Genomic DNA, 25977 nt, shown 5'->3' with positions numbered 1-25977 from the left:
AAGCATGAAGCAAATGATACATCAACATCATCCGCGCAAGAAACGTGACGTATAAAAAAGGCATTTCTCTTCAAAGGAAGCATCACCAAGCGGGATCGAGCCGTCGATACAGCACACATCTGTGTTGCTTGTGTGCCATGTAACAAACTTCAGGGGAAAACGGCTCCGCGCTGCATTAATGGCGATGCACCTGGAGCACCCCTCGGCTCTGAGGATCTGCGCTTCCCTCAGCACCGGCCCATGCTGCTGGCGCTGCGTTTCTCCTCGCAGACCCTTTCCCCGGCCTGACCTCGGGCGCGAAGCCCAGGGCACCTTGGTGACGCCGGGGTGACTGGTGTCCCCGGAGCCTCGCGCTCCTCAGCTCATCCCCGCGTTTAACGGGCAATAGTAGTAACAATAACGGGGGTAGCCCAGGCGCCAGCAGGTGCTGGGGCGCCCGTGTGCCACAGACTCGGCCGGCGGGGACCGGCCGCCCATAGCGGCGCCGGGCCGGGCTCGCGGCGGCGGCGAGGCCGCGGCGGCGCCAAGGTGAGTGCGCGGGGCGGCCCCGCGGCGCCGGCCCGGCCCTGCGCGCTGAGCCCTCCCCCGGCCGCGGCCGGTGAGCGCGGGGGAGGGGGGGCCCGTTTAACCCCCTCGCCGCCGGGCGCCTCCGCGAATGGCCGGAGCGGCGGCGGCCCCGTGAGGCGCCGCGGGCTGCGCCGGGCGGGCGGGGAGCGGCGCGGGGCCCAGGGGAGGCGCGGGGCGGCGGGCGCGGCGCGGGGGGGCAGCGGCAGCCGCTCCCGTCCGGCCCGGCCCGGCCCGGCCCAGGCGGCGGCAGGAGGAGGAGGAGGAGGAGGGCGCGGAGCGCAGACATGGCGGCCAACATGTACCGAGTGGGAGGTATGTGCGGCCGGCGGGGCCCGCGCGGCCGGGGCGCGGGGCCGTCCCCTGCCCTCTCCCCGGGCTCTCGGCTTCCCTGTCCCCCCCGCGGGGCGGCCGGGCTGCCTGGGGCCGCGGGCGAGCGCGCCGGTTCCCCCGCCGGCCGCGGCGAGGCCGCCGCGCAGGGGGAGGAGGAGGAGGAGAGGAGGAAGGGGGCAGCGACGCCGCTGCCTCCCCCCTGGGCCGGGCCAGCGGGGCCCGTGGCGGCGCCCGGCCCGGCCGCGGCCCGGCGGGGAGCGGGGACGCCCGCCGCGGAGCCCCGTCCCGCCGCCCCCGGGGCCGTGAACATGGCTGCGCCGCGGCCCCAGGTGCGGGAGCGCCCGGCGGCCCCTCGCGGCCTGGTCCCCGCGCGGCCGGGCTCGCGCGCGGAGGGAGGCGCGCGCGGGTCCGGGCGTCCCGCGGGAGCCCCGGCCCGGAGACACAACTCGCGAGGAAAGCTCGCGGCGGTGATTCGTGTCCGGCACCGAGTGAGGTGCCGCCGGCGCCTGTCAGCTTCGAGGCGTACAAAGAAACCCCACGCTGACAAAAGCATCTTCTTCTAAATGAACCATATTTAAACTAATTCAGGACCTTTCCTCCTTTCTTTTTTCTTTTTGTTTTATTGCAGATTATGTATATTTTGAAAATTCCTCCAGCAATCCATATCTCATCAGGCGAATTGAAGAGCTTAACAAGGTACATAAGTGTCTGTTTAACCTTTGTTAATAGTCAGTGCACTTTTCACAAACTTGAGAACTCTCTCCATCCCGCGAGGTTTCCATCAGTAGAGTCCTTTGGAAGTTTGGTGCTTTCTGAAGGTCTGTTATGTGGCTTCTCTGCACCCAGTTACTGAGTTGCTGTGTGCATTCAGTTATTGAATTCCCGCTTTGTGAAACACTATAATCCTGCCCTGTTATCTAAGGGAAACACCCAGCTGATCATTCCAGGTGGTCAGGAGTAAAAAATCCCTAGGCCAAATAAACAATGCTGGGAATGCTCGGGAGAGTAATGACTTTAATTCTGTATATGGCAATGATGATGGTGTGAATCCATCTGGAATGATAGTGATCCTGTAACGTGCCTGCTTTTGTTCAAGGCTATAAGTGTATATGTGTGTGTTTTATATATATATATATGTATGTGTGTGTGTACATGTATACACACAGAGTAGGTATCAATGAGAATTTGCAATGGTCAAGTAATAGGATCCCAAGCTTCTGTTGTGGTTTATTGCACTTATTGGCAGCTTTGAATGAAGGCCAGGGACTTAAATTAAATAGTCTGTATTCTCTGTCTTAATCCTGAGTGTATTTTTACTGAGCTGTTGCTTTTCAAAGTGTCATTTTGAGGAAAACGTGGTTATTTCTTACTTCTTGTGCTCCTAAGCATGTTTTTGAAAAAATAAATCAGCATTTTTTTTAACTGTTCCAGATAGTGGCCCATTTATCAGCAAACTATGTCAAAAGCAAACAGTCAAAATCGCTGTTGTCATGTGAAGGATCGTGATTTTTTGTGTTTAGAAAATAAATTAGGAATTGATGCACTGTGAAAATTTTCTTCTTAGTAATGGAGCATAAAACTACCCTAGCAATGATCCATGTTCTTTGTTAGCCCTATCCAATACTGCCTTCATTCCTCTACTGTTTGTACAGGGCAAATCAGTTTGGACTTTTATTGGCAAAGAATATTTTTTATTTACAGCAATTAAAGTGATTCCAATGATGTTCTAAATGTTTATTATCTTCAAGCTGTATTGCCGTAATTTAATCTTGCTTGTGGATGGTGGAGCAGAGTCATATATTGATTTTTGAGAGAGGTTTCCAGGATATAGTCCAGATACCCTAATTGTGAATTATGTGCTATTCATTTGTTAAAGGCATTGAGCAAACATGGAGATGTTATGCAAATACTTGAAATGCTTTGGTTTTCAAATAATGAAATGCTTTGGTTGTCCATCTACTGGACATAAAAGTTTTTTTTTTTTCTTTTTTTAATTAAGAAACTCATTTTAAACAATGCTTTATGATACCACATTTTGAGTTGTAAATATAATAAATAATTTGAGGTATATAAATAACTTTATAATATTTAGCACAAGAAAGAGGAATCACTTTAAAATATTAGTAGGTTTCTAACATTTTGTCGTTTTCAAAAGGTAGATCTCTAATAAGACTCATACAAAGAGTTGTGAAGTAAGTAACTTCTATCTTGTGGGCTGATATGAATTTTCAAATAAATGTTACATTAAATATGGTTTCAAAAGTTGGCATGGTAGTTTGATGTGCATTTCTGTCTAAAACTGAGTTACAAGAAAATGTATGCAAGAGTAATGTTTCTTAAGGATTCTTATATTGATGCTACATTTGCAAGTAAGAATGATATATAAAATTCTTAGAAATAAATCTTTTTAATAAATGTAGTTCTGTGAACTGAGATTGATACTGGCATCCAACAGGAAGCTCCTCCTTTTTGGGTAACTACAGATTTCAACATTACCACTCTCATGAGAATACTAATAGGAAAAAATGGTCTAGAACGTGTAATTGTTACTGCTCAGCTGGGCAAGGCTGGATTCTGACTTAATTTGCCTTTCTTTTCCAGACTGCAAATGGAAACGTGGAAGCAAAAGTGGTGTGTTTTTACCGGCGAAGAGATATTTCCAACAGTCTTATAATGCTTGCAGATAAACATGCTAGTAAGTAGATTGTGTAGAACTTTCTTGGTCTTTCTATCGCGGCCTGCTCAGATTCTGCAGTTACTTGAAACTGTTTTCCTTTGGCATGAAGCAATATGTTTTATATCGGGTATTAATTAATGCCCAGTTAGATGGCTAGCATTATCTGATGCTGGCCATTTTCCTAGTATTTGCTTTGGAAACTTAAGTTAAACTGTATGAAAGTGATTGAAAGTCTCAATTCAAATATAGTTGTGTTTTTTTTTGGTCTGGAAGATACAGTTATTTTCTCTTTTTTATATTAAAAATAAATCCTTCATGTAAGTAAACTTAAACTTTGGAGCATTCACGAGGATTGGATTTTACTTTTTTGGCTTAGACATAAGTATGTGTGTAAAAGTAGTATTGAAAAGGCTGAAGTGTGTTGCAGGAGAGTGAAAAACATTTGGAGATTTGTTGGTAAAGATCATGTGCGTTAATGGGACATGTAGATATTCTTGAGTAATTGACTCAAGAAAAGACCAGCATCGTCTTTCAGAAAAGCAGCAAAATGGTGGTAACGGGAGAAAAAAAAAAAAAAACACTCCTGTTTTTTACCACACGCTGTTTCTAGTAGCAGCCATTCAGTCAACAACTGAAATAGCCCGCTTTTCCATACCTCTACAATTACAAATTCTGAAGATGAAAGCCAGAATCAAAAAGAATTTGAGTTATTTACAAATACTGCACCTAACATTTGTAAATAACTGAAGAGTTACAATGTTAACATCTTCTAAGTCTCTTAAAACATACTGTTAAAGAATGCAGTTCGGTTATAAATGATACCTTAGTTTTCAACATTAATATGTGAATATGTGTTAGAAGTCTCCAAATATTTTTGTAATATATCAGTATGGATATCTTTAAAAATACTACCCACTGCCACATTTTGTGTGCAGATACATGATGGAGTAATTATACTCTTAGGAAAGCATGTTAGAGTTTGTTTAAGGTCAAATTCTGCTTATTGTCCCTTTTCTGCTAAAAGTATCTCTAGAGAAGAGAAATGGCCAGGTTTGGGTTTTTGTTATATTTTTTCATTGACATAGAGAAGCTGAAGTGATTTGAGTAGGTGGTGTATAGACTGATAGTTCTGTAAAGAAGCACTAGATCTGCATTTAAAGCAGGTAGAAATACCATACAGACAATGTCATCGTTTCTAATTCTCTTCATTATGCTGTTCTCTAAGCTTAACTGTGCAAGAAGTAGTTCAGTGCTAGCGTTATCTTGGTTTACCTTTTCAAAGGGATCATTTATTTAAAGTGTTTTTTGTAATGCAGTTGGATATGCTTGAAGTTTTTTCTGTCTACCTGTTTGATAGTATTCAGTCCCCACAGTCATTATATTCTTTGAGTGCTTCAGTGTGAAATACACAGAAACATGAATGTTCTAGTGAGTTTCACTAGCTTGTTTATTTGTTTTCTAGCATGGCAAGGGCAAGGGAGGAATGGAAAGGATAATAATTTTGTGGGAAATGTATTTTTTTATTATTTGTTTTTTAAAAGATGGGAATATTAGTCCTGCAGGCATAGTTTTTCAGAAAAAGCAAGGAAGATTTTTCCATTTCCCATGTGAGCTTGCTTAGGTTGTCAGCACTTTGATGCAAAGGACTTGTTGACGCTCCAGTTCTCTCTCAACATGGCACGCTCACTGTTTGGTGTCAGTAGAATCACCATAGAATTTTCCATCAGTACTGAAATGTTCTTTTTTTTTGTTTTTGCTTTTTCTTCTCCCTTTTCCTGTTAAGATGGTAAAGACATAATTTCTGGTTGGTTCAACAAGCATCCTTAGAGTGCTCCTGTGCTGAGGAGGCCATAGGCTTGTAACTCATCAGTCTCATGGATTAGGTGTCTCTGTGGGCAGCATCTTCTCTGTAGGTAGTGTTTTCCCTCTGGCTAATCTGTGAGAAATCTATACAGTGGAAGTGACTTTGTGGGTACCCGTCCAGTTCCAAGGGGCAGCACGCAGGGAGAGGTTGCCGTGCTGAATCTTCTGTGCAGCTCATGCAGCGGATGTATTTAAATGACAAATCAATTTAAATGTTTTGATTCTGGAATACCAGAGAGTTCTGTTTAAAAATACAATGTATGTAAACAAAACATTTGGATGTTTACAAGTTGAAGGGTTAGGGAATATTTTGTGTAGCTAAACGTGTTGAAACTGCAGCATTTCTACCTGTTCTACCATTATAAAGGGAATACCAGAAGACAAGAACTTCTTAGAGAATGTAAATTCTAGCTCAGTGAGTGATTGTTCCAGTGTATGTGTTCAGTTTCTAAGTGTTCAGCTTGAACATTTTGAAAAGGAAAAATTAATATTCCTAACAATGTTCTCCTCTTCCTTGTAGAGAAAACTATCCTGGCTAATGTACTTCTCAAAAATTTGGCGGGGAGGGACAGGGAGGAATTTGTTTTTTGTGACATTTACATTTCTAAAATTTTAATTTTATGATGTAGATATTGGTCCCTTTTAATAAAAAAAAATCATCTAATGCAAAAATATTCTGGAACTTTATTTCAGAACAAATTTTCAATAACTCTTGAAAATAGTTTCAAAAACAATTTTAAAGTACATTTGGGACAAAAGGAATAAGCCAAATCTGTGATAGTCTTACAGATAGCATGTGTAAGTATCCTGCTGCTTTGAAGAAGTTTTCAAAAAAGGTTCAAGATACATATTATTTAAAAATAATCAAGTTTTTCTTGAGGCAGACAAAAAATCCCTTAATTTGAGTATCTGATGCTAATCTACAAGGAATTGGTCCTTCCTCTGATTTTTATCTGGCGTTCCTGGTAATTTTGGTTATGTCTGGATAGTTAACACAACATTTTTATTTGTCTACCAGTATCGTGTCAGTGTAGGTCTGGAAAGAGTTATTTTAGCTAACTGCAGCTGCTGAAATCCAGGGGATCTTTGAACGACCCCCAAAGATAGAACTTTCCCCCACTTCCATTTCTGCTACTCTACAGCAGTGTGCGATAAGACCAAATAAAGGATCAAAACAGAATACTGGCCAAAACCAGCTCCCTGTGAGCACCCTGGGCGCAGGGTGCGGGTCGAGGAGTTGACTCCTTCCTGCACGTCGCAGGGTGAGGCTCGTTTTATGGAGACAAGGAGGGAGCGGTGGCAAGGAGGGAACAGGCAGTAGGGAGTTCCTGCAGCAGAGGACTGAAATACCTAGGGAATGAACGGGAGGTGCGGGACAAACGCAGCGTGTTAAGACGGGACGAGCAAGCACGTGGGTGGCGACGGGTATTTCCTAGTGAAATACCCTGATGTGGCAAGTGGGGAGAGAAGTCATCAGGTGTACCCGGGTCTGTAAAATCTGTCAGTTCTTTAAGATCTGACTGAGTTGATGTAAATGGTTAATGATTAAAATCTGCCAATTTTAATAGCTGGGAAGGGGGCTACGCTAGCTTCATACCCCCGTTAATTTTGTGTTCCAGTGGTGGACTGAATTCCTGTATTTCTTGCTTTTGTAGTGGATCCGGGCATTGTTACTGTCCTGAAGCTGCCCAGGGTGGCCTGAGCGCACGAGGACGTTTTTCTACAGTTCCTTATCCTTCAAATTCTTTTGTCTAGTGACGTGCCGTTGTGTAATACATCGCTTGAAGTTATTCTTCCATTGCTATTCCTCAAACAGTTTTTTTCTAGGCAGCCTCCTGAGGTGGGTATAAAGAAAAAACCTTTGTGCCATCAGGCACCTTGTCCTTGGATTTGCTGAGCGCCCACCTTGACTCAGGTGTGCAGCACTCCTGGCTGCGCTGCCCAGGATTTTTCTGGGAACATGTGATGTGTGGCAAAGTCCTCGCACGAGGATTTTTTTTTTTTTTTTTTGATGAACATAATGGTGCTTTTGTGAATGACCAAAGAGTGTAAAAATGATCTGACACATCTTCATATCAGTAAGTGTGAGAACAACTGTAAAGCTGAGATATTCTAGAAGACAAAAGTGTTAGTCAAAAATGTGTGCTGTTTTTTTTCCCCCTTTATGCTCTTTGTGGAGATGACTTGCTGTCTTTACTTTTTGTAGCTATATTTTTACTTTAGTGACATTTTTCTACCCTTTGGCACCTGAACAGTCATGTTGCATGTCTCTGCTATGCAAGGTGGTTTGTCTCTTACAGAACAAAACTTCGCACGAAGTACAGGAGGGCCCTAAGAGCAAAGGAAAACTCCTGCTAGTGATTTCTGTCAAACATTCGGAGTCCATACTCAGTTCTGACCTTGAGTCTGATGCTGATGTGTCATTTTCATTAAAAAAAAAAATCTTTGTACACTTCAGATTTGCTAACTGTAAAATAATGCTCTTATGAAACCTTCTCTCCAAGGTTGATGAAAAATAATTTAATAGAGCTATATATTTTTATAACTCCCGTTATAACCCATTAAAAGATCCAAGCGCTTCGTAATTAGCTTCAAAAATAATTTTATTTATTTTTGTAGTAGACAGTTATTTCTGTAACATGCAAAGATGCTTCACATTTGTGGAAAAAATGGCAAAATTATTTTGCTGTTGTATTGGCATTGTGCATCAGCCTTATGACGAGTGCCAACCATTCCAGGTGCATCCAAGAGACTGCAGTCATTAATATTTCACCTGATATTTATTTGGAAGCATTTTGTTTAAGCTGAACAGCAGTGCAGCATGTAGCGTAGGAGATAGCAAGAAAATGAACTTAATTTGAGAGATACTGTTTGCCTTATCATGCAAATGGCTTATAATGCTCCCCGAAATATACAAAACAGAAATGCAAATTGCTTTCACATTTGTCACCAGATTTCTGAATATAAGGTTGCTGTGGTGTTGTAGTCGTCTTAATATTCAGTTCCAGGTAAGGCACAGGAGGAAGTTTGTTTCTGCTTTCTTCAACAAGTCAAGAAATATAATTGGAAAATTTTTCAAGCTGTTTTTTCTCAAAGGATGCAAAACTAAAACAAGAATAAGGAAACTTGTATATTCAAACTATAAGAAAAAAAGTGTGTGCGCACATACCCTTGGTCTGGAGGCTGAGTCAAGGTCTCCAAAGTAAAATGCCTAGAATGCCTCTTGTTTTTCAGGGTTGTTCTTACTTCTCAGTCACGTACTTAATTTGATGTAATTCTAAACACTAGTAATCCAGGGTTAGAATCATAGAATGCTTAAGGTTGGAAGGGACCTCTAGAGATCATCTAGTCCAACCCACCTGCACACGCAGGGTCACCTAGAGCACGTGGCACAGGACTGCATCCAAGCGGGTTTTGAAGATCTCCACAGAAGGAGACTCCACAACCTCTCTGGGCAGCCTGTTCCAGGGCTCTGTCACCCTCACTGTTAAGAAATTTTTCCTTAAGTTCCTGTGGAACTTTTGGTGCTTCAGTTTGTGACATTACCTCTAGTTCTGTCGGTGGCCACCAGTGAAAAGAGGCCAGCACCATCCTCCTCACTGCCTCCCTTGAGGTACTCATAGACACTGATTAGATCCCCTCTCAGCCTTCCCTTCTCCAGGCTGAACAGGCCCAGCTCCCTCAGCCTCTCCTCATAGGGCAGATGTTCCAGGCCCCTGATCATCCTTGTGGCCCTGCGCTGGACTCTCTCCAGCAGTTCCACATTCCTCTTGTACTGTGGAGCCCAGAACTGGACACAATACTCCAGATGTGGAGTGTTATTGTGTTCTTTTGGCTAGTCGGAGGATAATGGTCTCTCTTTTTTCTTCCCCCCGTCCCCCCCCCACTTTTTCAGTGTAAAATTTCATGCATGTCAAATTAAAAAGCTGTTATTCAGAAAGGAAATATGTTTCCTTTCTAAGTATACGTATTTCATATATATATACATACGTATATGTCTTTTCGTATCTTAAATCCTTCTTCCAAAAATATTTTTAAATGAAGGACTTTTCCTGTTAATTCATTATCTTCGAGTGGAGGTTTTATTGGGAACCTTAAGATTGTCTTCTTTGACCCATTAGTTCCCTTAAGACTTTTAATTAGATGCCATTCGTCTAATGAAAGTCAGAAGCAAACATTTATTCTTGCATCAAATATCCATTTTATCTGTCTTAAATATTAAAATAGTTTGTAGTTTTATTTTGAGAAATGCTTATTTGGGAAACTGTTGTATCCTCAGCACAACTAAGTTGCTTTCTAGGGGAAATGGACATTGCCACCTGCTCCAGGTGCGCAGAGAGCCCGAGAGTCCTTAGTTCAGTTTCTCTCTCAGCAGGTGCTCTTGCCAATGAAAAAAGAATCATTGTATCTCTGCTCTTGATACAAATAAAACAGAAATAAACCATTCGAGTCTTAATTATGTTCCCATCTGTGCAAGAAACTAAATCCTTAGAGCTCAAGAGGTGGAGCATGTCAGCTCTTCTAGGGAAGCATGGATTTATTTTTATTTTTATTTTTTTCTCCGTTTAGTGCTCTGCTGAAACCTCTTCATTAGGGCCGCGTTCATGTTTCAGCTGCACTGGCCAGGAAGGCTTCCGTTGTTCCTGGCATCAAGAAAAGAGTCTGTTGCTGTTGCCTTGTGATGATGCATAGAGCTTTTCTGGATGTTAGGTAGCAGGGGAGGGAGCTACCAAGTGGGATGACAGAGCTGGGAACCAAGGATAGGAAAATCTCTTGGAGGGTTTATAAGGAAGAGGAAGGTTTGGCTGCTAGGTGTGCCCCAGGAGTGGGCGAGCAGACTTGTGTAACTGGTTCAGTGAGATGCTACTTTCTTAATTTCAAGTCTTCTGTAAATATAAGATGATGTTTGTAGCTTAGCAGTTTTTTTTTGTTGTTGTTTTTCTTGTGAGTACCAAAGAATTAAGAGAGAATTATTTTTGACCTCACATTTCTGCCTTGCTGTCTTTGAAGAAAAGCCCAGGCTTTCAGAAGTTTGTTTGTGAGCAAACCATCAGAAGACTTTTACGTTGGCTTTGAAGATGGGGCGAAGATCGAAGACAAAAGCAAACTTGGCAAACCAGGAGCACTTTGGAGCATGAGCTCCAATGGCTGTCTTGCTTGAGAACGAACTTTTACATATTTTACTTGGTTTACATTTCTCTATAATACCTATTTTTTTTTTTTTTAATAGCAAATTCGGCTGTGCTACAGTATTCGCTTCTGTGTATGCTGAAGTCAGTGATAGGGGTAGGATGCACCTTAACACAGATAAAGGCTGATAGAGAGAACGTTCGTTAATCAGAAGCAGCAGAGCTTTTATGCTAAGGCATTTTTTATGTTAGTTTGCTTAGCACTTTCACTGACAAATAAGCTAGAGCAATGAATGATTTTTTTTTTTTTTTTTTTTTTTGTGGGAAGAGATGCCCTTTTTGGTCTCCTCAACCAGAAGAACATGAATTTGTCCTTCCTTTACCCCAGAGAATGACTTCAGTTATAATTTGTTTGGGGGCGGGGGGAAATCAGAACTTGCTGAAATAGAACAAGCCGTGTCTAAAACCGTGTCCTTGTCGCCAAGGAGAGGCTTGTCCCAAGGCTCCCAATTATCTTTTTTTGAGGGCGCTTTGGGTAGTCTCGTAAATTATGAGTTTTGTTCATTTACTTTTATGCAGCAACTGCATATTGCCGTTTCTCTCTCTCTCTCTCTCTCTCTCTCTTTTTTTTTTTTTTTTTTTTTAAACTTCTCCGAATGGTGAAAGCAGTAGAGGCAGTAATGAGAAGCCTTTCCTGACAGTATCAGAGTCTTCGTTTTGTGAGTGACACTTTATAATGAGTGGTTAACTGTAGCGCACGTTGTCTCATTAACCAGTTTCCTGTCAGCACTAAGTGTCTCGTGGAAGTATTAACTGCTGCGGCCAGAGCCGCTTCCTGCGGGGCAGGACCCCTCGCCAGAGTGGGAATGTTACTGACACCTTCTCCTCACCGTCGGAATGGCTTCCCGTCTAAGGTCATGATCATAGCAAGTCTTTGCTCTGGTGGCAGACTTACATAAATGCGTTTTTCTATTCACCTGAGGATTTGTGGTTTGTGCTTGGGTATGTAGGAATTTGCACATAGGGAAATGTTTTGTCCATTTTGTGCAATTGCATCTGAATTTGAACAGAACTAGTAGCCTCATCTATTGATTTGGTAATTGCTAGTGTCTTGCCGAAATGAATAGGATATTTCATGCCTCTGAGATACCATGATTTTGTACTTTATTTATTTATTTATTTATTCTTAGCTCATAAACTGAAGTGAATTTTCCCATCCTTTCCTCAGTACACCCACACCATACGAAATCACCTGAGGCGTAAATTTTAGTCCACAAAAGCATTGCTCAGTTTTGCCTATCTGTAAAACGCTCCTTAGAGATGCACTTTATACCTTCAAAGAGTTCTCTGCTACGCTCGAATCAATAGCTTATATTACTTAGGCGGCTGAATGACACACACTCTCTAGTTAAATAGGCCTTCCTGCTGTTACATGTACACAGGGTAGGTAAATGCAGAGAGCGTGGGCCAGGCCTCAGAGTTTAAAGGCTTCCAAGCAGTAATTCCTGTAGATGTCCATATAGCAGACGGTGGGATGAAGCAGGCAGTAGTTGCCCCCGTGTGTCTGTAGCTTCAGAGTGTGAGAGAGGCAGAGCTTATTTGCTCGGCGAAAATGGATGTAGGGCTTCCTACCCACGCTGACCCATGTGGTGCTGCAGAAAAGTAGGAACAGCAGATTGGAGTCATACGTAAAGTGCTGCTGTGGTTTGTTCGTACAAATATATATATATATACATACACGTGTGTGTGTGTGGAATATGACATGCCCAGGTGCAAAGGGAGCAGTAGAGTGGCTGGCTGAAATGGCTGTGCTCTTTGGAGACATAATTTGCCTGTTTGTTCAATACGTTGTTTTTTCCCCTCTCAGCTGATGCACATAACTATCTATGTGGGAGGAATCTTTGTAGGGTAAAGAGCCTTCTGATCCTGCAACGTGCTATCCAAGTGCTTCTGCAAGGATGCTGGCAGATGTGTTTTGTACTGATGCAGCACATCACACCCCTAGGCAAACAGGTTTAACTAGAAAAAAAATATCAGTTTTGCCAGTTAAACCCTGCATAATTACATTCCTAAAAGATTTTGGAGAGCTATGTAACTCATTGTGACTGTCACTGAATCCTAAACTTGCTTGCAGATTTAGGATGATATTTTTCTCTGCAGATTGCATAGGGCATAATGTATGCATGTGTTCAGAGGTTATGTAAACACGTATATTTTCTGCTCCTGTGATCTGTTAAGCATCTATCAAGAAACAGCACAGCTGAATTAAGCATCTTCCCATTTCCATATGACAAGTGATGGACTTGTTTTCATTTGTTTGTGCTTGCATGAAAGATTATGGCAGCGATAGACAGTGCTGAATCTCATGTCTTGGTTTGGTTCCCTGTAATAAAACTGCAGGCAGGTAACCTGTGTAGAAATTGTTAGTGTTGGCAGGGTGTGTGACCTGTAGCCCTGTCCTTCATGGCATCCTTTTAGGCTGGATGCTTTGACCAGGGCTTCTGTCGTGAGTGAAATCCTGAGTGTTGCTCTCAGTGGGGCTTCAAGAGGGCAAGATCTCTACCAAGCATCAGAAAAGAAAAAGTCTGATAGAAGGACAGATTTTATATTTATTTAGACCTTCAAAGGGTGTCTAGCTTCATATGTTCTCATACTGCTGTTTCCTTTTATTTTTATTTCTTTTTATCATAAAAGGAAAAAGTGTCAGCATCAAGTACTGAATATTTAATATATAAGAAGGGAATAATGGTGTTTTTGATATTTTTCTTGGGACTCTAACAAAAATGTTATATTTAAATATATCATATACAAAACAAAATACTAAAAGTAGAAGAACTTTATTACGCTTACCTTAATTAAGTCAAAAATAGTATATATTTTAAAGGTTTGACTGGTTAATATGATGTAATGTTTATTCCTACACCGATTTTTCTCTGCCGTCTCAATTAGTGCTTTAAATTATCTTGATGATTTAGGTGATCTATATTCGTACCACTTTATAATTTTCTCAGTGCATGTGTCTACCTCCCATTAATTGGAATCTGGAGATCAATGCACACACAATGCAGAAAGAGCATTATCCGGGAAGTAAATCCCTCGTAAGCACCCCTGAAGATGGAAAATTCCCTAACTTTAGAGTCTTACACAGACATTCAGACTAGCTGAACTCCTTTTGTCGTTGTTTGTGAACCCCTCAGGGTCTATAATCCAAAAAGCTTTCTTACCGTGCTGGAACTGAGTAGATGTTATCTTGGATTTTTCACTCCAAAATCCTGGGCAGAGTGCTCTAATGTGTCTTACAAATCCTTTACCTGTGCTGAACAAAATCACCTTGTCTTTCATTTTTTGCCATTCTTCTTCTCCTTCCTCCTCACAAAATTAAGCAAAATTCAGCTGGTGAAGATAAATCCCGTGTGCTTTCTAAGCAGAATCATGTGCCACCCTGAGTGGAAAGTGTTTGCACAATCTGTACCTTTTCTTATCTGCCAGTAAATTTTCCAGAGTTGTTTACCTTCTACTGAGGATGTGAACTATGTATTAGAAAAGCAGTTTAGGTCTCTCAAATTCTGATTTTCGTTATTATACAGCAGAAGAAAATGCCAGGGTAGATATTAAGTGTGAACTCTGGGTTCTTGCTGAGGACATGAGATTTTTGAGGTTCTTAATTCTGTAGTTGATTCGTACAATGCCTTTTTATTAAGGAATGGCAACCGTACTACTTTTCAGCTTCCTAGCTCAAAAAGAAGCTTAAAAAGCTTAAGGGAAAGATTGTTTAAAACAAGATGTGAGTAGGAAATCTGTAAAGAAATAGTGAAAATCCAGGTGATGGGAAAGTTGTTAGTAGAACTGGTCTCATGAAAATGGAAACCAGGTCTGGTAATTCCGAAAAGCTGGCGCGTGTCCCTCGGGAACAAGTGGCCCCTGCAGGGTGTTTTCTGCTCTGCAGGAGGGAGTTTTCTCCGGGCTGCTCGGGCTCCCATCTGCCTGGCATGATGGCAGGTGACCTTCGTGTTTCTGGCACGAGACACCAGGTGCCCCAACTCCTGCTTTGGCAGCAAAGGGCCCCCGTGTCTGTGAGTGTGTTTGGAGGTGGGGGGAAAGCTTTTCACTTTCCTTCCTAACCCTAAATAGATATACCCTTACAAAAAGTACTGATCAGCTTCTGATTGAGCTTGATACCAGTGATTAAATGTTGAATCTCTGTTTCGGCATACCCTGCATGTCGCTGTTCTTGTGCTTCTACAGGATCCTCTTGTTTTGTAGTAGTGTCATAAACTAGTTTGCAGTGATAACTAATAAGAATAGAAACCTAGTGTGCTTGCTGCTGTATTGATTCGTAAACCATTTTATTTGTTAGGTTTCATTTATTACTGTAGCATAGTAATTCTTCCCTGCTTTTTATTCACAAGCTTCTTGCTCTCAAAAGCCTCCAAGACTAATTATCCCCCCCAAAACCCTCTATCATAGTGGGGAGGGGAGAGTTTCCTGGTAATGAAAAGTAAGGTAGCTTTCGTTGACTATTTTTGCCACAGGCTTGTGATAAACGCAATAGTTACCATGTTGGTTATAACTTACTGTTGTTTTGGAATCATGTTGCCATTATATTGTAACACACTACTTAGATGTACACACACACACACAAATCTCTTTGGCATGACTTTCAAAATGATGCTCCATTACTGGGGGGTTGGTTTGACAGCCCCCAGTGGCTGTTGAGTGCAGTTATTCCTGTGGTTCGTCACCTCTCTTAAAACAGTGGCGATGATGACCTGGGTAACTGCGTAAGAAAAACGTGGCCAAGCTCTGAGAGGCCGTGTGTCTATCACCACTGCGTGGAAGGAGTTAAATGTACAAGTGTTTGCTGTCAGCACAGCCTGTCAGTCTTTTTATTCTACCTGCAGAATTGCTCAGATTCACATATTAGATAGTTATGTACTATCTGAATGACCCGTAATACTGTGGAAGTTATGCTTCAGATTTCTAATCCTACCTGACAGGAACAGCAAATATAAAATTGATTTAACGTGTTCTGACAGCAGTCTGAATATCGCACTGACAGACACGGTGTAAGTAAAGCTAATTAATTCAGCTTTGGTAAACACTTTCTCAGTAAAAGTGACAGCATAACTATGTGCAGTCTAGCTCATAAAGTTGATTAAACTGCTTTACTACAGCACCAGGAGGTTAAATATCAGAACTAAGTTAGTATAACACACCATGTGGTCCAGAAACCTCATGCAGGCTAAGCAAATTGGCCAACTGTTCACCTAAGAGAGCTCTTTATTTTCAGCCTGAATAGAATGGTTCATACAGGCTCCACGTTTCTCTTCAGTCCTCATTTTGGCAATAAATAGATTTTCTCCCTCTTCCTGCAGTCTGTACTTACCATACTTACTGCTGTAGCATCCAACTGACAAATGCTTATTTGATGCTTCTGCCACGACGAGCCAAGCTGAAGAGACGGCTGCGCGTCAGTTTATTCTTTGATCTCTGTGGCCGTCCTGCTGCTGTTCGGTGTGCTCAGCCTGGCACAACCTGCTGGTAAAAGTAGCTTGCAGAGCCGGCACGTACCGGCTGCGAGCTGTGCACGGGAGGAAAAGGTGAGCGGGAAAGAAAGAAGTTGCGAAGCGGTGCTGAAAGTAGCCATGTCCTGAACTGAGGCTTCCCTGATCTAGTTTAAAGTTATTTTAACAACTTTGTAAAACTGTTGTGGCTCTGCAGATTGTGATCGAGGTTTAAGTATCTCTCTCCTAGCTTGTGCAGTCTAGATGCAGCTGGATTGAGATGCAAGTTTCAAAAATGGGAGCAGTTAAATTTAAGAGGTAGGGAATTAATGCACCCTCATCAGCTTTCCTGCTGATATAATTCAGCATCAGTCCTTGCTGCTGCTGAAAGGAGTGGTCCCGTTTATTTTTTTCCCCTGTTGTCTTTCCAGTTGTCTCTTATTTTTGTTCCCTCCTTTGTGTCTTTGCGTCCCTTCTGTGCGAAAACGCACCCAGGAGTTAGGCCAAGGAATTGAGCTGGATGGGTGGGCAACTAGGCAGAGAAAACTGCTCCTGTGGCCTGGCTAGAAAGGTAGTGGTTAGTAGTGGGTCGTACCCAGCCTGGAGGAGGGATCCATGCTGTGATCTGTTGTAATCAATGCCCTGGAGCACAGAGCGCAGCAAGAAGCACAAAGAAGAGAGTAAAGATGGAGCCAAGCTCTGCGCAGCGGCGGGTAGCAGGAGGACGAGAGGCCACGGGCGTGAGTTGAAGCAGAGGGTGTTTAACGTAGATGCAGGGAGGAAGGTTCCATTGTGCATGCAGTGACTGGAGAGGCTGTGCAGTCCCTGCCCCTGAAGATCTTTCAGGAGCCAACTGGATAAAGCCCTGAGCGAGCAACCTGTTCTGAGCAGGCAGCAGAGCTGCCCTGGGGAGTCGTTTGTAGTGGAGACCTCCGGAGGTCGTCACCCGTCTGAATTGCTCTCCGTTTCTGTGATCCTGGGGAAACAACAGGCAGTGGTTGGTTCAGCCAGCCACTAGTTGCAATTATCACTGTGAACAACGCGGTGGCAATACAGGGGGGAACCTTCTCCCTTCTGTTTAAGATTCCCTTTGGTGCTTAAACTAAGTCTTGCCCTCTGTTGCAGTGGGTGAGGCGTGCACCTGGTTGGTTCCTAGGCCTTGGATATAGTTGAGTAATATACGTGGGGACATTAACATAGCTACTGGCTGATGTTTAACCATAGAGTGGCTAAAGGCACATTTAGGCTGTTGTAATTGTCCTTCACTTTTGTTTTTTAGTTATTTTTCAAGCCGTAAAGTGGATTCATTAGGGTTCTAGTGACTCGTGTTCAGTTGATTTTGACTTTTGTTTTTAGAAACAAGCAGTTCTTTGCAGTAGCAAGCTTAACTCGCCACAGAACTATAAATAACCCCATGTACAAAGACGAGGTGGTGCGGACGGTTGTTCTCCTTTCTCCTCAAGGTCCTCATGGCTCTCTGACAAGAGTTTTGCAGAGGAGAGGAGGAGGAAGAGGGTAGGTCTGTAGCACCAGCAGTGAAAGCATGGGGAGAGTGCCCTGGTTCTCAGGGAGAAAGTAAACGTTTGCAATTGCTGATTAGAAAACTGATGCATATTAGATAAATCTTGGAGCTTTAGGAGCTCATAGGAGTTCTCTGCTTTTACTCTCCAGGATTTTTCTTTTAAATAATGAAATATTTCTTACAGAAGAAGAAAAGCGCTACAAAACAGAATATTCTTAAACTTCAGCCAAGTAGCCTGAGGGATTATGTCAGTTTTGGAATCCGATGCTTTTCATTTTTGTGCTTGTATGGCAAACTTGAGCATATTTTAAGTTGTACAGCTTTGAAATGAATTTTATTCTCTCTCTGATCTTGAATAATGAGGCCTATGAATGTCATCACTGTATTCCTCTATTGAAAATATTTGTTCACACTGAGCCATTGCTTTCTTTCACTAAGTACAGAAAATGTACTTAGCCTAGCCTTTCCAAGCTTTGTAATTTCCTATGGTTTGCTTCTGTTTCACTCCTTTGGCACAAATAATGACAATTAAGATTTCATACATGTTTCAAATATGACGCAAAAAACGTACTTCTAAAAGTATGGACGTCCTTCTTGTGTTTTTTCTTAATAGACTTTTAGGGCCTGATCTAGGCCAAAACTTGGATCAAAGTCACCTATTTACAGGTTTCTTCTGATGGAGTCTTTTTTTTGTTTGTTTTGCTTTGTTTTTTAGTTTTTGGGGTTTTTTGTTTTAATCACTGTGAAGCAGGCTTGATCTTTAGTTTTCTAGCTTTATGCCCTACAGTACTTACTTCCAAAACTGGGTTTTGTATTCCTAAGGCAAACTCTTTCTAGTACTGCCGCATACTAATGCTGTTGTTAGTTTTGCTTTATAGTGGTAAAGGAGCAAATTTAAGTTATCCTGTGATAAGAGTGGAACCAAGCTGTGTCTGACCGTGTTGTCCTTCCTCCTACCTATGTTGGATAGCAGTGCTATGTCAGGCAGTTATACCAAAAACGTGTATGTGTTGCATTCCTAGAAACTTAAAATAAAGTTATGTTGTTGCATTTTGTGTTTAGGCTTGGGATGTTGTAAGAGATGCTTGTTTGTTTGTTTGTTTCTAATTTCAGCTTCAGACTTTTAAATCGTGATTTTTTTTTTTTTGGATACAAGTACAATAAGTACAGTAAATATAAAAGAAAAATTTATTTTCTTTTTAGTTCTTGCTCTGAGGAGGCTCTTTGACACTTGAGCTGTTTTAGCCTCAGCAGTAAGATTCTTGATGCTGCTTTAGGAGGGCACAGACTCGACAAATGTCTCATGCCTAGTATCTGCAGTCAGAGGTCTTGGATACTTCAGGCTGTCTAAAATGGCCCTGGACACCTGTGTTTTGGTGCCTAGATTGCTTTCCAAATGCCTGTTTCTTGTCAGCTGTTTTCAGATGGTTATACAAGCTTATAGTACAAGATTATTTTGTGTTTTGATATTTTAAAGTCCTGTTTTATCTGCACATGTTGTTAGGATCTAGTAAGGTGTAGTACTTGAAGGCTGTAGGGTTTGCAGTTTCCTTGGGCAGTGCTTTGGCAGCGCGTTGTTGTTGATCAGTTCCAGTTTCATGGGAAGTACAGGGCCACCAGCAGAGAGCAAGGGTGTCTGTTCTGGGCAGAGGTCTGCTTTAGACCAAGCAGTAGGTCTACCCAGAGAAAAGAGGTGAAAAAAGATGGGAAAAAAGGAGAAAAAAAAATAGTAGTTTTTGCCAGGGTTCATGTTACAGTTGTTTGAAAGACATCAAGTATAACTCAATAGGCAAGGATCATACCTTGGTAAAGCGTGTAAGTAGAATGCACAGAACTTTGAAATGCTTTATATTCTATTAAGTTATATAAACTAAACTCATCCTTTCTTTAAAATGCTAAGGGAGGTTGCTAAGGGGAGGGGGGAATGTCAACTGAAATGGCTGCAGCGGTGTTATGTAACAGAGCTAATTTCAACCTACACTCTGCTTCTTTGCAGAAGAAGTTGAAGAAGAGTCTGAAACCACAATTGAGGTTGACTTGACTGATAAACAGAAGCATCAGTTGAAGCACAGGGAGCTGTTCCTTTCTCGCCAGTATGAGTCTCTTCCTGCAACACACATCAGGTAAGAAGTAAATACCGTTCATGTGTGCGTTCTGCTGAGGCGTGCTGCCTGTCAGAAGCTCACCCGTTAGCACACACTGCCTTTATCTTGTGGAAGGATGTGGCAGACCCCAGCTGAGAAGTGCCAGTTGTTCCCCTGAATTGCTTCCACTGCCTTCTGGTACTCGATGCTTGCACGCTGCAACGGGCAGGGTTCTCCAGCAGAGCTCTGACTTGCTGTTAGAGCCTCAGCTGATCACAGGGTATCAAGTCACTGCCACTTCGGAAGAGCTGTTTCTTTTGTTTTGCTTTTGTCGATGCTGTTTTTACAATTTTGTCTACCCTGGGAAATTGCAGACAGGTTCAGAAAGGAGGCAGTGACTCTGTGTTTGAGTTTGAAATCTGGGGCTGTGGGCATTTACAGATAAAATTATCCCAACTTACTTCAGTAATGGTGAAGAAGTCATGATAGACTTTGGCTACATATTGTGAAAGCATTTTGCATACTATGTCCTTGAAAGCATGATTTTAATTCTGAAGTTTGTTAAAACTTTAACCAAGGGATTCAAATTTGGCATGCTCTCATGTGTAGGCTGTTTTTTTTTTTTTTTTTTTTTTCTTTATATAGATTTCAATTGCCCTAATGCTAAAGCTGAAAGAGGCTTGCTGAAACCACAGAAGGTTTTGGTGATTTTAGTTCTGTAAATGATGTAAGCACTCATGTAGTTTCTCACCGAGTAGTCAAGCAAACTCTGCTTTTTCTGGGAAATGTTTCCAAAAATGGAGGCGAAAGGTAAGAAAAAACATGGTGACAAGTAGAGGGGGAGTGCAGTAAGTGTAAAACAGCAGCTCTTTTAGGTTGGTATTCTGAAGGAATTTGTTTCCTCAATGCATCCAGTTTGCTTCAGCCATTTTTAGACCATAGCCTAGAAGCTGTGAAAAAAAGAAATGCTTTATCTGCTCCTGTAGGAGAAATACTCTGTGTGTGTGTGTGTTTTCTTTCTCTCATCGGCAAAAGTCTTTTATTACTTTTCTACTGCCAACACAAAAACTAGAATTTAGAGGATTTTTATTAATTTCTTCTGCCTGTTTGAATTCGTTCTCTGGCTTTGAGAAAGCCATTTAACTGTCAGCTTCCTCAGCTTCCACAGCTATAGCATAGAGTTAATAAACACTCAGTTTCTTCTCCTCACTTTGATATTTAGGTATTGAAGTGAGGTATTATCATCAGATGTTCTCTGGGTAGAGACAAGGTAATGTAGAAGCATTATAAGTGTCTTGTAACCTCCCAGCTCAGGCAGTAAACGCAATAGTCGTTCCCCAGTAAGCACTTCACGAGGGATCCAGAAAAGCACGTGGGGAGTTCACAGTACACGTAGCACCACAGCAGACACACACACACCGTGATGACTCGTAGCAGCTCCTCGAAACAGGTGAGTGCTGTAGTGCTCTGCTGGCACATGTTACCAAGACCCTAACCAGAGCATTCCGTAACACGTCCTGTGTGATCTAATGAGAGGCATGAGTAAGTTTTTTTTTTTTTTTTTTTTTTTTTTAAATAAATACCAGGAAGGAAAGTAGATTGCAAAATGTTCTTTAATCAGTTCAATAACTTGTTTGCTGCACTGGAATGTGCAGGTTCTGTAATTCTTCGTGTTTTCATAACTTCTCTTAGTTATTTTGTACTGTAAAGAAGGAGATGTTGAGAACATAGGGTTGTACCTTTCTACCAACAGCACTCTGGAAAAAAGATTTTTAAAAAATTGTAAAATAATGCTTTTTTGTTGGGACATCCAGAGGTCACCTACTGCAAATCCCATACAAGGCAGGGCCATCATAGATCAGGTTGTCCAGGACCTTGCCCATTCGAAATTTGAACATGTAGATGGAGATTCTCCAGTCTCTATGAATGTCTGTTCCAGTGTTTAACCACCATCACCACTATCATCATGGTGCTTTTCCCCCCCGGCTATGACCAGACATTCTCTTGGTAGGAACTTGATATCCATTGCTTCTTACCTTTCCGGTGTGCTTCTCCAAAACCAGCTTGCCTCTGTCTGGTTTGTATACCTTTTCCTCAAGTAGCTGAAGACAGCAGTAAGATATTTTTCTCCCCCCTTAGGCATCTTATCTTTGGGATGAACAAACCTGGTTCCACAATGTTGAGCCCCAGTATCAGCACCTGGGGGATACATCTGGTAATCAGCTTGATGTCCACACTGGACTTGGTACCACATGTTACAGTCCTTTGAGCTTGGGGGCTCTAGCTGGTTTACTAACAACCCTTCTCATCTATTTAACCAATCCATGTGTAATCAATATGGTTAAAGGGCACTTTGGGATGTTCTAACGAAGGCCTTGCTAAAGTGAAGGTAAACAACATTCACTGCTGTCCATGACTCACCAGGCCAATCTTCTCCTTAGAGAAGACCAGCAGATTAGTTGGGCACAGTTGGTGCTGGGTTGACTCCTCCTTGTCACCATGTCCTTCATTTTAGATCCTTAGGTGACAGAAGCCTGAGTAGCTCTGTGGGATTTCTTAATTCCCACTGCCTGTGATTTTGGCATCGAGATGGGAAAGGTGTGCAGGAGAAAAGAAACAATATGCAACGGAATAGAGTGGAGAATGGAGATAAATGCTCTCAGGAATAAGGAGATAAAATCTCAGTCCTTTTGGAGGAAGCAAGAGGAGAACCTGAAAGTGATTTTTAAGAGCATGGAGGAGCCTGAACCATCTACAGTTGTTTTGACAGCTGAAGATCTTACACTTTTACCGACCTCTTCAGCCAAGAGAAGAAACTACCTCAATTTGTTTGCTTTCTGCTTGCTTTTTAAGGAGATGAAATAATTTTACCTTGTATGGTATATTGCAATTTACTTTTTACCAATAGACCCCTTAACTGCTTTTGTTTTATCTTTCTTCTTCTCTTAGCTTTACTTTTTTTAGCTTTTCTTAACGAGAAATATATCAGCCCTCCAAAAAATAAAACTTGTGACTGGAATTGCTTTTATTCCAATTCGTAATTGTAAACGCAGTAATGCATAATTTATACACATGCATTAGGTGTCACTTCTCTTAGTTGCAGTGCCTTACTGTTAGATTTCTGCAATGTGTAAGCTTAATTCTGAAGCTCTTTGGTTTCTGACATTGGCTTTGGGATAAGTTAGATGCAATTTGATTGCTTTTGAATTATTGAAATGCAACTTCATTCTTTGCTCTCATTCTCTTTCTCACTGTTTTTGTGTGTGTTGAGTATTTATGGGGATAAAAAGGGCTTCTATAGATTTCTGATATCATGTTGACTTTTTAATCAGTTGATCCAGTTATTTTGTTTGGATTTTTTTTTAAAGAATAAAATGTAGAACTTTGGGAGGCTAAATAGTTCTCCCTTTCTTACAGCAGGGTAAAAATCATCTTGAATAAATAAAAAATGAAATCTAGCAAATTTCTTACTGTTCAGCAATTTTTTAGGTAAGTTCAAGCATTTGAATACAAGTTTTTAAAAGTCTTTCCTGGGGGCTCAAGAATACTGATAGGGGTTTGGCAAATAAAAACAAGACATGCCTGATTTTTCGGTTGTTTGTTTGTTTTCTACTTCTAATTTTTGTGCTTGAATTTAAGTGGACTTTGAGTGAGGCATCCATGCATGCTCGAAAAGTTCTCAAGTGATGGAATATTTACCATATCTTTTTGCAGTGTTGTCAGTTGCTGGTAGCGCTTGTACCAGTCTTTTATGGGTGCATGAAACATGCAATTCCGGTCAAATAGTAGCCTGTTTTTTTGTTTTGTTTCCCGGAGGTTGTGTTTTCACTGAGCACATGGTGCTTTATCTTGGGCACAATTTCAAGATGCTGAAGTTCTTGCTGAGCGTCGATTCTGGACTCTATGACTGTGTAGTTAATACATTATATCAATGCATTATGTATATATCAGTGCATTATGCAGATAATGTCCATTATTCTGATTATGAAAATTACTATCATAAACCTGTACTTAAACACCTAAGTTGTGCTATTGGGCGAACTAAGTGTCCCCTATGTTTGTTAGGGGATTATATTTGTTGCTTGGAATAAGCATCAAGTCAGGTTTTTAAATATTTTTAATATTTTCGCAGCTGCAATTCAGAAAATTCTGATTTCTGAATTCTGATTCAGAGAACTGAAATCTTCAGTTCTCGGTAACTTTCATACACCCCTTTCTTTATAAACCTGCATTAAGATGCTCTTGGCTTGCTTTATGAATTCCTTTCCAGCAAAGAAAGGACTTCAGGAGCCTTTTGCAAACATTATAATTACCTAAGTTGTTGTTGTGGGGTTTTTTTTATTTGTTTTGTTTTGTCTTTTTTAAGAACTGACTAGTAGTACTGGGAAGTTGAACGTTTTCACAGAATGACTATGCATGTGCGGTATGGAAAAACTTTCAAATAGAGCATGAGAATTTTTTTTAGAGTAATGGAATTTGACTCAAGTCTGCAATTTTTTTGATTAAATTGTGACTAGACGACAGCGCGTAGAGTTGTAGAAAGCTGTAATCTTAGGTATACGTGAAAAGTTACAAATACTGGATGTGAGCAGTATCAGCAGGTCAGTTTGAAGTCAATGAGAATTGAGTGCATGATTACTCCAAGACAGAATTTCCCCTTAAACATTATTAATTTTGTACACGGATACGGAAATCAGCAGTCCAGTTCTACTGAAGGTTCTGATTGTTCAAACTGAAAGTTGCATGCGGCATAAAAAAGAGCCTGGACTGTCCGTATATATGTGTGTGTGTGTGTGTTTTGTTTTATAAGCTTAGATGCCAGGCATTTACTAATTAATTCAGCTGTACATGAATCAATTTTCTGTGCATTCTGGTTTTAATCTTCTTTGAGCAAACATATGTTAATTAGATAATCCCCAGTTCATTGATCTGTCTTTTGGCCACAGATGTACATCGTATACCTCACATCTGTGGCAATATTGGGAGATGGAGATTATTTTGATGGAGACACAGACACCAGTAGTGTACAGCTATCCAGCCTGATTTTTTTTTTTTTTTTTTATGCTTGAGGCTGATCCTAAGGTCTGGCACATGAAGAAAGGCCTGCACTGTATTGATTCATATTTAACTTCTGGGCATTGGCTGAAGAAAAAAATCAAATTCTAGGGGTCTGTTACAGGTTTACATCACTGTAACAACCTGTTTATGCCTCTTGTATTTTCTTGTTTTTAGTATTGTGCAATAGTGTGCCTTGCAAACTGTAAATACTTCTGCAATCTGGAGAACTTGAAATTTGCTGTAAAACATCTGTTATGTGTCTGTAAGCATCATACCATGTCCCTAAAGTTGTGCCTAAAAGTAGGATGCAGCAGGGCTGCTGTTGGCTTCTCATATGCGAGGAGCCGGTTTCGTGTAGTCAGCGGAGGCCAGTTCGTGGGCTGTGGTTTGTGATCATCGCTGCAATTTAGCCTGCTTGGAAAGGGTGAAGACTTGGCTCAAAGTGGTTGAGTTATTGGAAATCTTCAAAACATTTTCCCGTTCAAGACATAGCTCAATATTTTTTAACTTACGATGGCTTTCTTCTCTTGTGCTCAGCACCTGCACTGTTTCCTCTTCCTTTCACCTTATGGCAAATAGGACAATCGTTTCTCCTGAGTTGTGTTTGTGCAAAAAACGTTATTGCCCTCCTTCGTTTTGTATCTTGAGTATAATCTTCAGCTGTCATTGAAATAATAGCATACATTAACATCAAAATTTCCTCACAAACACTTTTCCTAATATTATTTCTCTTTCTCCTTTTTTTTTCCCTCTAATTTTATGGTATATCCTTGTAGTTTTTGTTTGACTACCTCCTGGCCCAAGAGATCCTCATTAAAATAAGATTTGCATGTCGTGGGCTGTCTTACTCATCTGGTGAAAATAGTTGAAGAAGTAGCATGCACAGATAGCAAAACAGGAATGGAAGAGGCCCTTCCACTCCTAGAAGTAGGAGTTATGCTGAATCAAGCAAGAACTTCAGAAGATGAAAATAGTTACTGTGGATCAGTGGCTTTTTTTTTTTTCTAACTTTAAAGATCAATGTTTTCATTAGTTTTTTGAATTTTGGGAAATGTTTAACTGAAGTAATTTCATTATTGATTTTTTAAGAGGGAAAAAAAAAAGAAAAAGACAATACCTGGACAGTTCAAATAAGAGTTGTCTCTTTTTTTTTTTTTTTTTCCAGCTACCTATTAAATGCATATTCTGGAGAATTTGGTGCTTTGCTCAACATTCTTTAACAAGGCTGTATCTAACTCTTGTC

General features: G+C 41.4%; 1 protein-coding gene across 2 annotated transcripts in view; it reads left to right on the top strand.

Moving 5' to 3' along the window:
- The first annotated feature begins 768 nt into the window (after positions 1-768).
- Positions 769-25977, top strand: part of MTA3 (metastasis associated 1 family member 3) — a 120078-nt gene continuing 94869 nt past the window's right edge. For both annotated transcript variants that reach the window (XM_088527407.1, XM_088527409.1), the window contains exons 1-4: positions 769-879; positions 1526-1593; positions 3499-3592; positions 19589-19715. In XM_088527407.1, the coding sequence (XP_088383533.1) occupies positions 852-879; positions 1526-1593; positions 3499-3592; positions 19589-19715 (317 nt within the window). In that variant the 5' untranslated portion in view covers positions 769-851. The remainder of the gene's footprint in view (positions 880-1525; positions 1594-3498; positions 3593-19588; positions 19716-25977) is intronic.

This window comes from Tinamus guttatus, unplaced genomic scaffold (assembly GCF_059628265.1).
Source record: "Tinamus guttatus ecotype Peru unplaced genomic scaffold, ASM5962826v1 Tinamus_guttatus_pri_ptg000286l, whole genome shotgun sequence".
Lineage (NCBI taxonomy): Eukaryota > Metazoa > Chordata > Aves > Tinamiformes > Tinamidae > Tinamus > Tinamus guttatus.
This window is presented reverse-complemented; position numbering and strand designations above follow the sequence as displayed.